At 42.9% G+C, this 14890-nt stretch overlaps 1 protein-coding gene across 1 annotated transcript; it reads left to right on the forward strand.

Moving 5' to 3' along the window:
- The first annotated feature begins 10727 nt into the window (after positions 1-10727).
- On the forward strand, positions 10728-13132 carry LOC134344923 (interleukin-8-like). Its single transcript, XM_063045057.1, has 3 exons — positions 10728-10791; positions 12412-12544; positions 12771-13132. Exons 1-3 carry the CDS (start codon positions 10728-10730, stop codon positions 12877-12879), a joined length of 306 nt encoding a protein of 101 aa, XP_062901127.1. The 3' UTR covers positions 12880-13132.
- Positions 13133-14890: the final 1758 nt, after the last annotated feature.

Genomic DNA, 14890 nt, shown 5'->3' on the forward strand with positions numbered 1-14890 from the left:
GGAGAACTCTACAGACATGACCTGTGTTCAGCAAGGGACTTAGAAAAAAAATCAAAATGTCGTCAAGATACACAAAAACAAATTGGTTTAGCATGTCCCTGAGAACGTCATTTACCAGGGCTTGGAAGATGGCGGGGGCATTAGTGAGACTGAAAGACTGAATGGCATGACCAGGTACTCGTAACGGCCTGAGGCGGTGTTGAAGGCCGTCTTCCACTCGTCCCCTTCGCGGATGCGGACAAGGTGGTAGGCATTACGAACATCAAACTTGGTGAAAACTGAGGCCCCTTGCAGTAGTTCAGATGCCGAGGTCATGAGTGGAAGAGGGTAACGGTTCTTAAGTGACTTCATTCAGTCCCCGGTAATCAATGGATGGGCGTAAGGAGCCGAACTTCTTTTCACAAAAGAAAAAACCGGCACCAGCAGGAGAGGAAGAGGGCCGGATGATGCCTGCAGCCAGAGACTCTGAATATATTTACTCATGACTTCTGTTTCAGCTACGGACAGGGAGTAGAGGCAGCCTCTTGGGGGAGATGTATCAGGCAAGAGGTCAATGGCGCAATCATATGGACGATGAGGCAGCAGGGAAGTGGCCCAGGACCTGCTGAACACAGCCTTGAGGTTCATGTATTTAAGAGGGATGGCATTAAGGTCCGGAAATTCCTCGGGGGGATCTGGGCTTGGAGACAAGGGGATCTGAGCATGGCGGAGGTCGAGGGAGTGACAGAATGGGCTCCAGCCTACAATCGTGCGACTGAGCCAGTCAATGTGGGGGTTGTGTCTGACTAACCAGGGATGGCCCAGGACAATTGGGAGTTTGCGGAGAGTCAATAACAAAGAGTTAACTGTTCATGATGGTTGCCGGATAAACTGAGACTCACCAGGGCTGTGACCTGGGTGATGTTAGCTAGTCTCTGACCGTTCAAGGCATTGGCCACCAATGGTGACTGGAGAGCAGACGTGGGTAATCCCCACTGGGCAGCCAAGCCGGAATCGATAAAACACCCCTCCGCACCAGAATCGACCAAGACAGAGACTGCTTGCTGTTGGACATCCCACTTCAGAGAAGCAGGTATGAGAGTGAGTGGTGTCGAGGAGGACAGGACAGGTGTCAGGCTCACCAGTACTCCTTGTCCTACTGGTGAGCGGTTGGCTTTTACTGGGCAGGTGGAGGTGAGGTGGTCTGGTTGGCCACAGTACAGACAGGAACGGGTGCTGATTCTCCTTTGTCTTTCAGTCAACATCAGGCGGGTACGGTCAACATGCATAGCCTCGGGCTCTGGAACGGGAATTGTAAAAGGGGGCAAACAGAAGGGCATGTAGATTGACGAGGAGCTTGGAACTCACCCAGTGCCCCCAGGGACACTCTGGAACCTCTCCCTCAGCGGTGCTGCTAAAGGCGACAATCAATACGGATGGCCAAATCCACCAGGGCTTCAAAGGTGGCAGGAAGGTCCTGGGTGACCAGCTCATCTTTGATGTCTTCGGAGAGGCCATTCAGGAAGGTATCGTACTGTGCCTCTGAGCTCCAGCCGCTGGAGGTGGCTAGGATCCGGAACTCTATGGCATAATCTGACACAGATCTGCGCCCCTGGTGCATGTACAGCATTTCACAGGCAGCCTCTCTCCCATGTTTGGAACGATCAAACACTTTTCTCATCTCTTCAGAAAATAACTGAAAACTGATGCAGAATGGTGAGCCTGCCTCCCAGACAGCTGTCCCTCATTCTCTCGCCCGAACAGACGGTTGGGTGATGATATAGGCCACCTTGGCTCAATCAGTCAGAAAGGTTGTTGGTTGCAATTCAAAAATGAGGGTGCACTGGGAAACAAAAGAGCAGCTGGTACTTTTCTGGAGGAGGCAGACAGGGCTCTTGGACAGGAGGAGCATGCAAGGACACAGAGGGCAGGGCAGAAGATGCAGTTACAGAATGTTGCTGGGCGCTCTGGGACAGCTGGAGTGACTGAGTCTGGGCCACAGGATCAGCTACGTTGGCAGAAAGTGACTCCACTGCCCTGAACACAGAGTCCAGCTGGTTCTGGTGTCTCCCCAGCATCACTCCCTGTTGTTCCAGGACAGCTCTCAGACGACCAGGATCTGCTGGATCCATTCTGGCCAGATTGTACTGTCAGGGCGCTGAAGCAAGGACCCAATCACAGACCAAGTACTGTGATATTTACTGAGTAGCAAATCCAGAGGGGCAAACAAAGTCAGCATCAAAGTTTAGGCAGAGAGCAAAAATTCCACAGAAATCCAAAAACCAGAATCAGGAAACAGGCAGAGTCAACAGACAGAGACAAATGCTGGAAAGGTTCAGGAAAACTCACTGGCACACTCTGGCGAAACACAGGACTAAAATACACTGAGCAATAAACAGAGAGACAGATGATAGACGGAGCACAATGAGACACAGGTGGCAGCAATACAGATAATAATGAGAAACAGGTGAGAGGCGGAGTACTCAGTAATACAGGGGCTGGAGTAGAGCGGGGCACTTGGGGCATGAAAACAAACAAGAGCACATGGCAATACAAAGCCACAGACTGACGGCTAGGGGCAAACACGCAAAAAGACAAAGTTCAACTGGAGGTACTGACACAGTATTACACAAATTGAATAGTCTGGCATTGGGTCTCATGTGTCTAGGCGGTCAAGTAGGAACACTGCAGAGCAGGGTAACATAACAAAAGATGGAGAGAAGGCCTCTCAAAGGGAGTCTCCATCCAAAGCAAGTCTTTACAGATGCTTCACCACGTTAACTTGAAAGACGAGCTGTACTTGAGGGGTGCCCATCTTCCATAAAGATCCACTGAGACCCAAGAAAAGAGGAGAGCTTACAAAGGTCTAAGGAAATCTTGAAGTCTTTCTAAGTCTAAACTCTACATTCAGCTTAAATATTCTTGACTTCGGTCCATACCAAACTAACTATTCCTGTTTCGCCACTGCCTCAGCGCCACAAAAGAGTGAAATGTCATATTTCAGATGAAAAATAACTAGGCCTCTGAGAAAATCTACAACATTGTGGAATTAAAATTGCATTTCACCTGCTGCTCCATCCAGACATTTGAGAAGATGGGAGCACGTCAGTTGGCCTCTAGTGGCCATAATCTTGACCATATGCAGGAAAGGAGCCAGATCCGTTTCTCCTTGCTGAAGACAAGCTCAGCTACTGGATAGATGGGGAACCATTCAATCTCCATGCCTCCACTTCAGAAAGAACCTTCCTCCAACAGCAGTCACTAATTTAAAAGTTTGCAGGCAACATTTGCACATGTACACTTGGAGGACAAATTCCAAGTCATTGTTGATTCCTCTGGGAGTATGCATGTTACATTAACCATCCAAAGGCAAAGCTCCTCTTAAACTGCCACCACAGCACATCTAGAAACCTGAATCACTTCCCGTATCTAAGGAGCTGCCTCTTAGCAAAGACAGACTTCAATGGCAACCTTCAGCACAGCCTCCATTCTGCTTCTGTCCCTTGTAACCATCTATGGAAACAAGTGCACAGATATCATCCTCCTATCCAGCACAAAGATACAAAGATCACAAGACAGTAAGACATAGGAGCAGAATTAGGCAACTTGATCCATTAACTCTGCATTGCAATTAGATCATGGTTGATTTATTTTCACTCTCAATCCCATTTTCTTGCTTTTGACACACTTACTAATAAAGTATCTATCAACCTCCATGTGTGATAATAAATTCCATAGATTCACCATCTTCTGACTAAAGAAAATTCCCCTTATCTCTGTTCTAAAGCGATGTCCTGCGGCTGTGGCCTCTAGTCCTAGGTTCTACCACTACTGGTAAAATACTGCCCATATCTACACTATCTAGATCTTTCAATATTTCTTAGGTTTCAATGAGATCCTTCCTTATTCTTCTAAAGTACAGGCCAAGAGCCATCAAACGCTCCACATACATTAATCTTTTTATTCTCAGGGTCATTGTCATAAACCTCCTCTGGACCCTCTCCAATGCCAGCATATCCTTTCTCAGATATGGGGCCCAAAGCTGCTCACTATTACTCCATACATAGTCCGGCCAGTGCCTAAGCCTCAACATTACATCCTTGCCTTTATATTCTAATACTCTTGAAATTAATGCTAACATTGCATTTGCCTTCCTTACTGCTGACTCAACCTGCAAGTTAACCTTTAGGGAATCCTGCACAAGGACCTCCGTTTCCAGCACCTCCAATTTCTGAATTTGTTCCCCATTTATAAAATAGTCTATGTCTTTATTCCTTCTACCGAAGTACATGACCACACACTTCCCCACACTGTCCAAGTCCTTCTGCAGATGCCTCTGCTTCCTCAAAACTACCTGCCTCTCCACCTTTCTCAATATTATGCAGAAGCATGAATATAAGGCACTTCATATTTTAACTCATTCATTCAATCTGTATGAAGTATTTTCTTTGCTAAACATTTACTAGTTGTTTAATTGAATTGTAACTATTTGCACCTCCATCTAAGTTTGTGGTCAATCAACCAGTATGGTCAACATCATCTTGAAGAATGGGACCACCCAGAATAGGCTGTTCAAAGCACTGGAGAGATACCACCAATGTTGTTTCTACTGAACCTTCCCAATCCATTTGCAGGAGATGAACCCTTATCAGATTCAAAGCTCTAATTTCACTCTGTTGGCTCCAATAGGCATCCCAGATGCCTGAAGCTAATTACTGAAACTAGCATTACTTTCTAACCTTTATCATGGCAAGAGGTTTTTTAGGAGACCTGGGAAAGCATTTAAATAAATTCATAAAGAATCATTAAAAAGAATGTAATATCATCTTCAACCCATGGCTCATGGCCACTCAAATTTGATGAGAAGCACCTAGGAAGGTAATGCTCATCAGAATCACGTTCATTATCTCTGCCTTATATGCCATGAAATTTGTTGTTCTGCAGCAACAGTACAAACTTCATAGGTTCATGGGCCATTCAGATATCCAATGGAGAAGGGAAGAAGCTGCTTCTGAATGATTGTCTTCAGGCATCTGTACCCCCTCCCTGGTGGTAGTAATGAAATCTCACGTCTTTGCAAAGGAACGTGTGAAGGCTAAGCTAAAACAGCAGACTAAGAATGGAGCCTTCCAAACAGCCAATCTATCTCCTTAATCAACCACTACTATTCCAGTGAATCAAACTCTGGTCTCGTCAGCCACCTCAAAATCCACAATAGGAAAAGTGAATCATCCTTGACACTGAGGGATTTAAAGATGACACGAGCTTCAAAGTGACCCAATCAGACATGAGTCTAAATATATAGCAATGGGCCTGAACTTTTGCCAGAGGAAAGCTTTCCATTTTCACTGCTAACTGACATACTGTGGACCTGCCTTTCCCACATCCAACCATTCCAAACTAAAACAGTAAGGCCCCGTGCAGCAGCAGGAGGTTGTAAGGGGGGAATGAAACAAGCCCCAGCCAAGAAAGTTCCGAGTCAAATTCTGGCAGCTGGAAAAGCCTATCGTATTTCAAAAGTTCTGGCATCCTGAAATATTCAAAACCATCAACAACAGTTACAATTGAATTAAACAATTAGTAAATGTTTAGCAAAGAAAATACATTTTGAATGAATGAGTTAAAATATGAAGTGCCTTATATTCATGCTTCTGCATAATATTTGCATAACAATCACTCAAAATGGTGCCGATAAGTGGTAAGTCTTTGCATGCAGCTCCAATGGGAATCACCAAATATTCCCATTTAGCACTACTATAGCTGAAATACACTGTGACAAACATAGGTACTTCAGTAAACAACAGCATCTTAAAATGTTTTTTGTTAACTCTAGCAATACTCAATATTGGGGGATCCTGGACTACAGACTCAGGATGTGAGCACAGTTCCCCTTTAATAAAACAGAAGCATAGAAGGTGAGCTGGTCTACAGGTATGATTGAAACATAGAGGCCTTAGACTCCTGCTCCTGATTATCCTGCTGGTGCAAGTAGAGTCTCTGAAAAATAAAATAGAAGACTTCAGAGCAAGATTGCAGTAACAGAGAGAGATCAGGGACTGCTGGGTACTTTGCTTCATGGAAACGTGGCTCATCGTCACCATTTCGGGCACAGGGCTGCGGCCGGATGGCTTCATCATTCTCCCTAAAGAGAGGACAGCTTAGTCTTTTAAGAGTCAATGAGGTGGTGTAAGCTTAATGATTAATTCATCATGGTGCACAGACACAGTGGTTCTGTATCAGTATGTCCTGTAAAATACGGCAATCAAATACCATCCACTTAATGGTCTGAAGGAGTTTATCGCCATCATCCTGGTAGTGGTGTACATTCCACCTCAAGCAAACGTCGGGCAGGATCAGGAGGAGCTGAGCACCATGGTCAGCAGCCTCAAAACTTTGCAGAAGATTGTATCCAGGCCAACTTGAAGAAGTGTCTGAGCACCTACCACCAATATATATCAGCTGTGGAACCAGTGGAGCAACACATTGGACCACTGTTATACCACCATCAAGAGTGCTTACTGTGTTATCCCATGCCCACACTTTGGAAAGCACGATCACCTGGCTGTACTCCTAGAGAGTGGCAGAGACAGAAGACCACGTCACCAGTGGTGAGGAGAAGAAGCTATGGTCAAGCGAGGTGGAGGAGCAGTTACAGGACTGCTTTAATTCAGTGGATTGGACAATATTCAGGGATTCATATTAGAGCCTGAATGAATATGCTACAGTTGTCACTGATAACATCAAAATCTGTGTGGATGAATGTGTACCTTTGAGAACATACTGGACATAGCCAAACCAAAAGCTGCAGATGAACGAAGAGATTTGAGGGTAGATCTGTAGCATTCAAAAACTATACAAGGAGTGCAGGTACAACCTGCAGAAGATTATCTTAAGAGGGAGAAAACAATTCCAATTGAAGTTAGAGTCGGAATTGGATGCACATCAGCTCTGGCAGGGGTTTGCAGGCCATTACTCCTACAAAACAAATGGCTGTGATGCTTCACTCCCAGATGAGAACCCAAAGGGGGATAAAACTACACCTGTGCGAATGCTTACAGCATTCTCTGTGATCTCTGTTTTGGAGGCCAACATCAAAACATCCTTCAAGAGGTGTACCCTTGTAAGGCATCAGACCCTGATGGTGTACCTGTTGGGCAATGAAAACCTGTGCCAACCAACTGGCAGGAGTGTTCAAGGACATCTTCAATCTCTCATTGCTGCAGTCAGAGATTCCCACCTGCTTCAAAAGGGCAACTGTCGTACCAGTTTGACTCTGGACTAAGCAAAGACCTGAACCCACTGAAATTTGCCTATCACCACAACAAGTCTACAGCAGGTGCAATCTCACTAGCTCTCCACTCAGCCTTGGATGACCTGGACAATAGCAATACCTATGTCAGGCTGCTGCTTCTTGATTACAGCTCAACAGTGTTCAACACAATCATACCCTCAGTACTGATCAACAAGCTCCAAACTCTGGGCCTCTGTACCTCCGTGTGCAACTGGATCCTTGATTTCCTCACTGGGAGACCACAGTCAGTGCAGATCAGATCAGAAACAACATCTCCTCTTCACTAGCAATCAACACTGGCACACCTGAAGAACGCATGCTCTTTTCTCTCTACAGCCATGACTATGTGGCTAGGCACAGCTCAACCACTATCTATAAATTTCCTGATGGCACCATATTGCTGACAGAATTTCATATGGTGATCAGGAGTGTACAGGAGTGAGATAGATCAGCTGGTTGAGTGTTGTTGCTACAATAACCTTGCATTCAAAGGATTGATAGTAGACTTCAGAAAGGGAATATTGAGGGAATACACTCCAGTTGTCATAGAGGGATCAGAAATGGACATGGTGAGCAATTTTAAGTTCCTGGGTATCAACATACTGAAGCCTGGGCCTTACATATTGATGCAATTACAAAGAAGACTTAACAGTGGCTATATTTCATTAGACATTTGAGGAGACTTGGTATGTCAGCAAAGACTCTTGAAAATTTCTACAGACATACGGTGGAGAGCATTCTAACTGGTTGCATCACCAAGTGGTATGGAGCAGAGACTGCACAGGATTGGGAAAATCTGCCCAGATTTGTAAGCTCAGTAAGTTCCACCGCAAGCTCTAACCTCCCCAGCATTGAGGACGTCTTCAAATGGCAATGCTTCAAAAAAGGTGGCATCTGTCATTAAGGATCCCCATCACCCAGAACATGCTCTCTTCTCATTGTTACCATCAGGGAGGAGGTACAAGAGCCAGATTCTATTCCACTTCCATTCCTGAAACTTTCATCTGTCTGAAAAATCTTGCAATCGCAATATTAATAGTATTTGTACCAACACATTTGTGTGAATTGTTTTCAGTGATGAACTTGGTCAAATCTAAATATTGTAGGAGGCTTGCTGATGAAACTAGTGCTATGTGCATTGTTCTCAAAAGAACCAAATACAAGCTGGATATAAAATATTCATCATCATTAGTGTAACAACGTAAGTCTCACTGAGAATAAAGTGGGTTTATTTTCCTTTCCTTGATCTTTAATAAATATGCACCAAAACTTATAATTTCATGTTCATATTTCTTATGTAATACATGCAGTACAATAGTCATAGTCATAGTCATACTTTATTGATCCTGGGGGAAATTGGTTTTTGTTACAGTTGCACCATAAATAATAAATAGTAATAAAACCATAAATAGTTAAATAGTAATATGTAAATTATGCCAGGAAATAAATCCAGGACCAGGCTATTATCTCAGGGTGTCTGACCCTCTAAGGGAGGAGTTGTAAAGTTTGATGGCCACAGGCAGGAATGACTTCCTATGACGCTCTGTGTTGCATCTCGGTGGAATGAGTCTCTGGCTGAATGTACTTCTGTGCCCAACCAGTCCATTATGTAGAGGATGGGAGACATTGTCCAAGATGGCATGCAACTTAGACAGCATCCTCTTTTCAGACACCACCGTCAGAAAGTCCAGTTCCATCCCTACAACATCAGTGGCCTTACAAATGAGTTTGTTGATTCTGTTGGTGTCTGCTACCCTCAGCCTGCTGCCCCAGCACACAACAGCAAACATGATAGCACTGGCCACCACAGACTCGTAAAACATCCTCAGCATCGTCCGGCTGATGTTAAAGGACCTCAGTCTCCTCAGGAAATAGAGACAGCTCTGACCCTTCTTGTAGACAGCCTCAGTGTTCTTTGACCAGTCCAGTTTATTGTCAATTCGTATCCCCAGGTATTTGTAATCCTCCACCATGTCCACACTGACCCCCTGGATGGAAACAGGGGTCACCGGTACCTTAGCTCTCCTCAGGTCTACCACCAGTTCCTTTTTCACATTAAGCTGCAGATAATTCTGCTCACACCATGTGACAAAGTTTCCTACCGTAGCCCTGTACTCAGCCTCATCTCCCTTGCTGATGCATCCAACTATGGCAAATTCATCCGAAAACTTCTGAAGATGACAAGACTCTGTGCAGTAGTTGAAGTCCGAGGTGTAAATGGTGAAGAGAAAGGGAGACAAGGCAATCCCCTGTGGAGCCCCAGTGCTGCTGATCACTCTGTCGGACACACAGTGTTGCAAGCACACGTACTGTGGTCTGCCAGTCAGGTAATCAAGAATCCATGACAACAGGAAAGCATCCACCTGCATCGCTGTCAGCTTCTCCCCCAGCAGAGCAGGGCGGATGGTGTTGAACGCACTGGAGAAGTTGAAAAACATGACCCTCGCAGTGCTCGCTGGCTTGTCCAGGTGGATGTAGACACGGTTCAGCAGGTAGACGGTAGCATCCTCAGCTCCTAGTTGGGGCTGGTAGGCAAGCTGGAGGGGATCTAAGTGTGGCCTGACCATAGGCCTGAGCAGCTGCAGAACAAGTCTCTCCAGGGTCTTCATGATGTGGGAGGTCAATGCTACTGGTCTGTAGTCATTGAGGCTGCTGGGGCGTGGTGTCTTCGGCACAGGGATGAGGCAGGATCTCATCCACAGCACAGGAACCCTCCAGAGCCTCAGGATCAGGTTGAATACATGGCGAAGTACTCCACATAGCTGAGGGGCACAGGCTTTGAGCACCCTGGTACTGACACCATCCGGTCCTGCAACCTTGCTTGGGTTGAGACGTTTCAGCTGTCTTCTCAATATTAATTAGAACTGATCTTATTTTTCAATTGTCTTTTTAGAAGATTAATATTAATAAATTTTAACAGGCATTCTAAAATGCTTCATTTATTTCTAACTATCTCTGTTATAGTTGTATTAATAGCAAAGCAGAGAATACACATAAATAATCTACAGGGCTCCTTCCTTTTCCTTAAAAATTATTTTTACTAATTCATCCCTCAATGGTAATCTCTGCTCAAAATTACCATGGCTGACAAGAGGATGTTTTAGAAGATTACTGCTGTCAGAAAGGTTCATCGCGCATTTTTGATTATCAGTTTGTGTCACCGTGCATGCCATTGGAAGAATGAATGATTTTGATGGGCAGACAAGAGAACTAGAAACACTTCTTCTGTCACAATATCCAGACGTTGATTTCATCAGCAAATTTTACATCATTTTATCTGATGTTTTATTTTCCTAATATCTAAGTGGTGTTTTCTTTTCTGCTCCAACAGCATTTCTTGTTGTGATTACAATATCTTTAGTTTACCCAACCCCAACTTCCCCAGATGAGGTTATAATACAATTTGAAGAGCCAAACTGAATTAGAGTGATTTGTACAGGAGGAGTGGAATCCAAGAATGAATTACTTAACTGCTGTCGCCATTCTGCTGTCGCTTGGATATTGTGCAGCTTTCTCTAACGGTAAGGAAACCATTCTACTCTTTGTAATTACTGCCATCCTAAGAGTCTACCCAAGATATAGAACATTTCCTTCTGCTTCTGCAGTTAGTGGTTTCAATTCTCTGAACGTAAGAAGATAATTTAAACTAATCCTTTAGCATAGTATTGAGGGGCGCTGCACATCAGCAGATGTTTCAAGATGCAGCAACAGAGATTTAAAATGAAGACAAGAGATATGTGGGATGTGAGGAGCTTTTTTATGCAGGAAATTGATACTAGCATGGAATTGAATACCCCTAACGCTGATGAAACAAGATCCAATTGAAATATTACATAGTCAGATGGATAGACATGATGGAAAATAATTTATAGGGCTAGAATTGGGCAGAAGGGTTAAAATGGATTCCTCTACTGTAAGCCAGAACAGGCTGAATGGGCTGAATGGCTTCATTTGTGACATATATTTTACTCAATGAACAGACTGTTGGCAAATTCATCTTTATATCTTGTGCCATTAGAGTAATAGGTGACATTGTGTGAGTCTTGAGCTGAGAGTGGCATCCTAATCTCCAAGTTATAATCTTGTTTTTAGAATCCCATTCTAAAGCAAAGTTTCAAGATGAAACATTAAGGAATGTCATCTCAGGCAGATGTAAAAGGTTGCATGTCGCTATTTACATTATTTAAATTATTATTTAATTCTCTCAGAGTCCTGACCACCATTTATTCTCAAATTCATGTTCAAGTTCAGTTTATTGTCATTCATATGTACACCACTAGACAAAACAACGTTCCTCCGAACAAGGTGCACAACACAGTGCATATAACTCACACACAAAACACATGAAGTAATATTACCACAAGTAAATTAACAAACAATAAAGTGCATATGTGATACAAGTTAAAAAGTAGACAGTATAATTCTACTGACACTCCATACGTGATAAGACCTGGGTGGTGGGACAGCAGGACGCTCTGTAGTCTTAGAGTCCAGGGGAAGAAGCTGTTTTCCATTCTAACAGTTCTAGTCCTATTCAACACTACCTGGTGCCTGTTGGTAGGGGATCAAAGAGAAGGTGAAATGGATGGGCAGGTTCACTGACATTGCTCAGAGCCTTGTGTACGCAGCTTCCTGATAAATAGGTGAAAGAGAGACCGTAATAATCCTCTCAGCAGTCCTTGCAATCAAAAGTGGTTATTCTTGTCATTTAAATCATTTTTTCTAGGAGCACACTGTACACAAATCAGCTGTGTCACTCCTACTTTCCAAATGATTATAAAGCACTTCTGGATATCTGAAGGCATCACGAGGTATAATTAAGCTGAAAGAAGAAAGAACTTGCCATCTTATAGAGCTTGGTACATCCCCGGGCCTTTCAAAGGTGGCTCATTTTATCTGATAGATCTGCACTGGCATTGCCTTTATAGCAGTAGCTACAGCATAGTCGGCAATGAATGAGACAGAATTTAAAGATAAAAAGGAAGCAACTTTGATCCCAATAACTTGGACTTCGTTGCTAGTTTTTTGCAGTGATAGAGCTAAATTTGAAATTATTCCCATAACACAGAACATATATTGAAATATTGTGTGTAGCACCATTAAGTGACCATTTTTTGTACAATTTCTAGTTAATTTTGCAGCTGCTTCTTGCAATGAAGATGAGAATCTACGTTGTTTCTGTCACTGTAACGAAAGAAGAAGAATACCCACCAATCAAATAAAACAGGTCACAATCTTTCCCAGCAGTGCAAGATGCAAACATACAGAAATCATGTAAGAATTAATGACATAGGTAAACATTTCATACTTATATTTCCACAGCGGTTTTATGATCATCTGCAGAAATAGTGTAAATATATTTATATCCATAAGCAATATACAAGAGTAGAAAAGGTAATCAAGAGAGTCTTTAAAGAAAGCTAATTCCATACTTATTAAGTAGAATGCTGTGGCAAAACTACATCACCGAAGAGATGTAAAATCTTTCTTTTTCTTTCAGGGTGATAATTAAATCTGATAATCGAATCTGTGTGCAGGTGACGGCTCCTTGGGTGAAGAAACTCATTGATTATTTATTGGAAAATTCAGCAGCAGAGAATATATCTTAAAGTGATTCAGTGTTACCAGATTCAGGCTCACTTATTTATCACATGTACATCGAAACAAGTGAAATGCTTGTTTATGTCAACAACCAACACATCCTAAGGATATGCTGGGACAGTCCACAAATGTTGCCACGTTTTCCAGTGCAACAAAAAAAAAATCCTTTGGTGGTGAAATGTTCTTTATTGATACAACTGCCTTCATTGCTGCAAACTGATTATAATTCTGGGAACATGTTATATGTCCAATATAAATTGATTATCGTCATGTACAGCCTACTAAAATTAGCTATAAGTGTCTGCTACTATTAAGAAATGTCAGGTTAAATTTGGACAAATTGGTAATAAAATCAAGTGCCTATTTTCCTTCAGGTCTAATGTGGCAGTTGTCCAGTGTGTTTGCTCTTCTTTCGATGATCACGTTTAGCCAGACTATACAAAACTCTGGCTCATTCAATGATCAGACCAGAATATTATTTATGGACTTTACAGCACGTTTTCTTTCCACTGAGGTTTCTCTGAACAAGCAGGAGAGTCCTCAGATAAACTCCAGCTTCCTAATGAGGTTTATGATGTTAACTCATCAAGCAATAATTAAGTTATTGGTATAACTGTTTATGGCATCGGAAAAAAATCCAGCTTCAAAGTGTGGCCAATGACATAAAGTGTCTATACAAGAGAACTGGCTCGTTGTCCTGTCCCTTCATTAGATTCATACCCAAGTTCTCATTGCACCTGTCATAGTATTCACCACTCTGCTAATAACCACACAATGATCAGCATTGAAAAATTGTGAGCATGAAATATTTGAATAAACTGCTTTTGGTTACAACAATTGTATTCTGGACATCATTTCACTGAGGGTCAAGAAGAGAGAAATGGAACACAAAGGCTAAGAGAATTCAATTTGAGATGTATGAGATGTTGCTTCTTCTATTAATCACAATTGTATCAAACAAATGACTAATCCATTGCTCAACAAAGATACGGTACCTTGCTTTAAAAGTATGAATGTAGCAATAGTTCTACAGACCTATCCTTATTCTGGGCGTTACTAAAGTATAATTACAATCAAAGGTTATGAGGGTAAGGCAGGAATCAAAGGTTATGGGGATAAGGCAGGAACTGGATACTGATTGTGGATGATCAGCCATGATCACAGTGAATGGCGGTGCTGGACTCGAAGGGCCGAATGGCCTACTCCTGCACCTATTGTCTATTGTCTACACATCATTGTGAAATGTACCTGCTAATTGTCTAGATACATGAATCACTACAGGAAGTAATTTGTGAGACAAACGATATGTTGACTTTATTGCAAAATGACTTAAGTGGAAAAGGTTGGTGCTGGATCCTAGCTATTCAGAGCCTATTTCAATGAGTTGGTTAGAAAGAACATGTGTGAAACGTACAGATGTAACTAAACTAGGCGGCTCTATGTACTGTGAGGAAGATATGGTGACAATGGAAACTGCGCAGAGGAGATTCACCAGGAAGCTGCCTGGATTCCAAAGAATTGCAGTCACCTGAAGGAAGACATTTCTCGCCATCAGTCACAGACCCAACAGCACAGCCAAAGAGAAATCAAAAAATGTAGCACATCTAGACTTCCAAAAGCCATATAATCCCACATTATCTGTTGATGCATATAAGAGATACACAGGGTATGGGTAACATGTTTGCATTGTTTTGATTAACAACTCAAATCCGTGACCTATTCCATTATAATAACAAATCCCAAGGTAGGAAGGAAATCATATTATATCTGCAGAGCACATTGCAGCCTGCTGGGCAACATGTAATTCTATACCCTAGGTTACTCTCTTTCCCTGCCTGAATTGGAATCAGCTGAGTCATCCTCTGTGATATCAGTAAATTTGTCTCTCTTCATTAACGCAGCCTGACTTACCGAGCATTACGTGTTACACCTCTCACATTCCTTTTTCTGAGTCCACTCTCTCTGACCCCTGGATCTAGGCAGTGTAGCAAGATCAGATCTCATTCTTCTAAACCACTT

This window comes from Mobula hypostoma, chromosome 4 (assembly GCF_963921235.1).
Source record: "Mobula hypostoma chromosome 4, sMobHyp1.1, whole genome shotgun sequence".
NCBI classification, from domain to species: Eukaryota; Metazoa; Chordata; class Chondrichthyes; order Myliobatiformes; family Myliobatidae; genus Mobula; species Mobula hypostoma.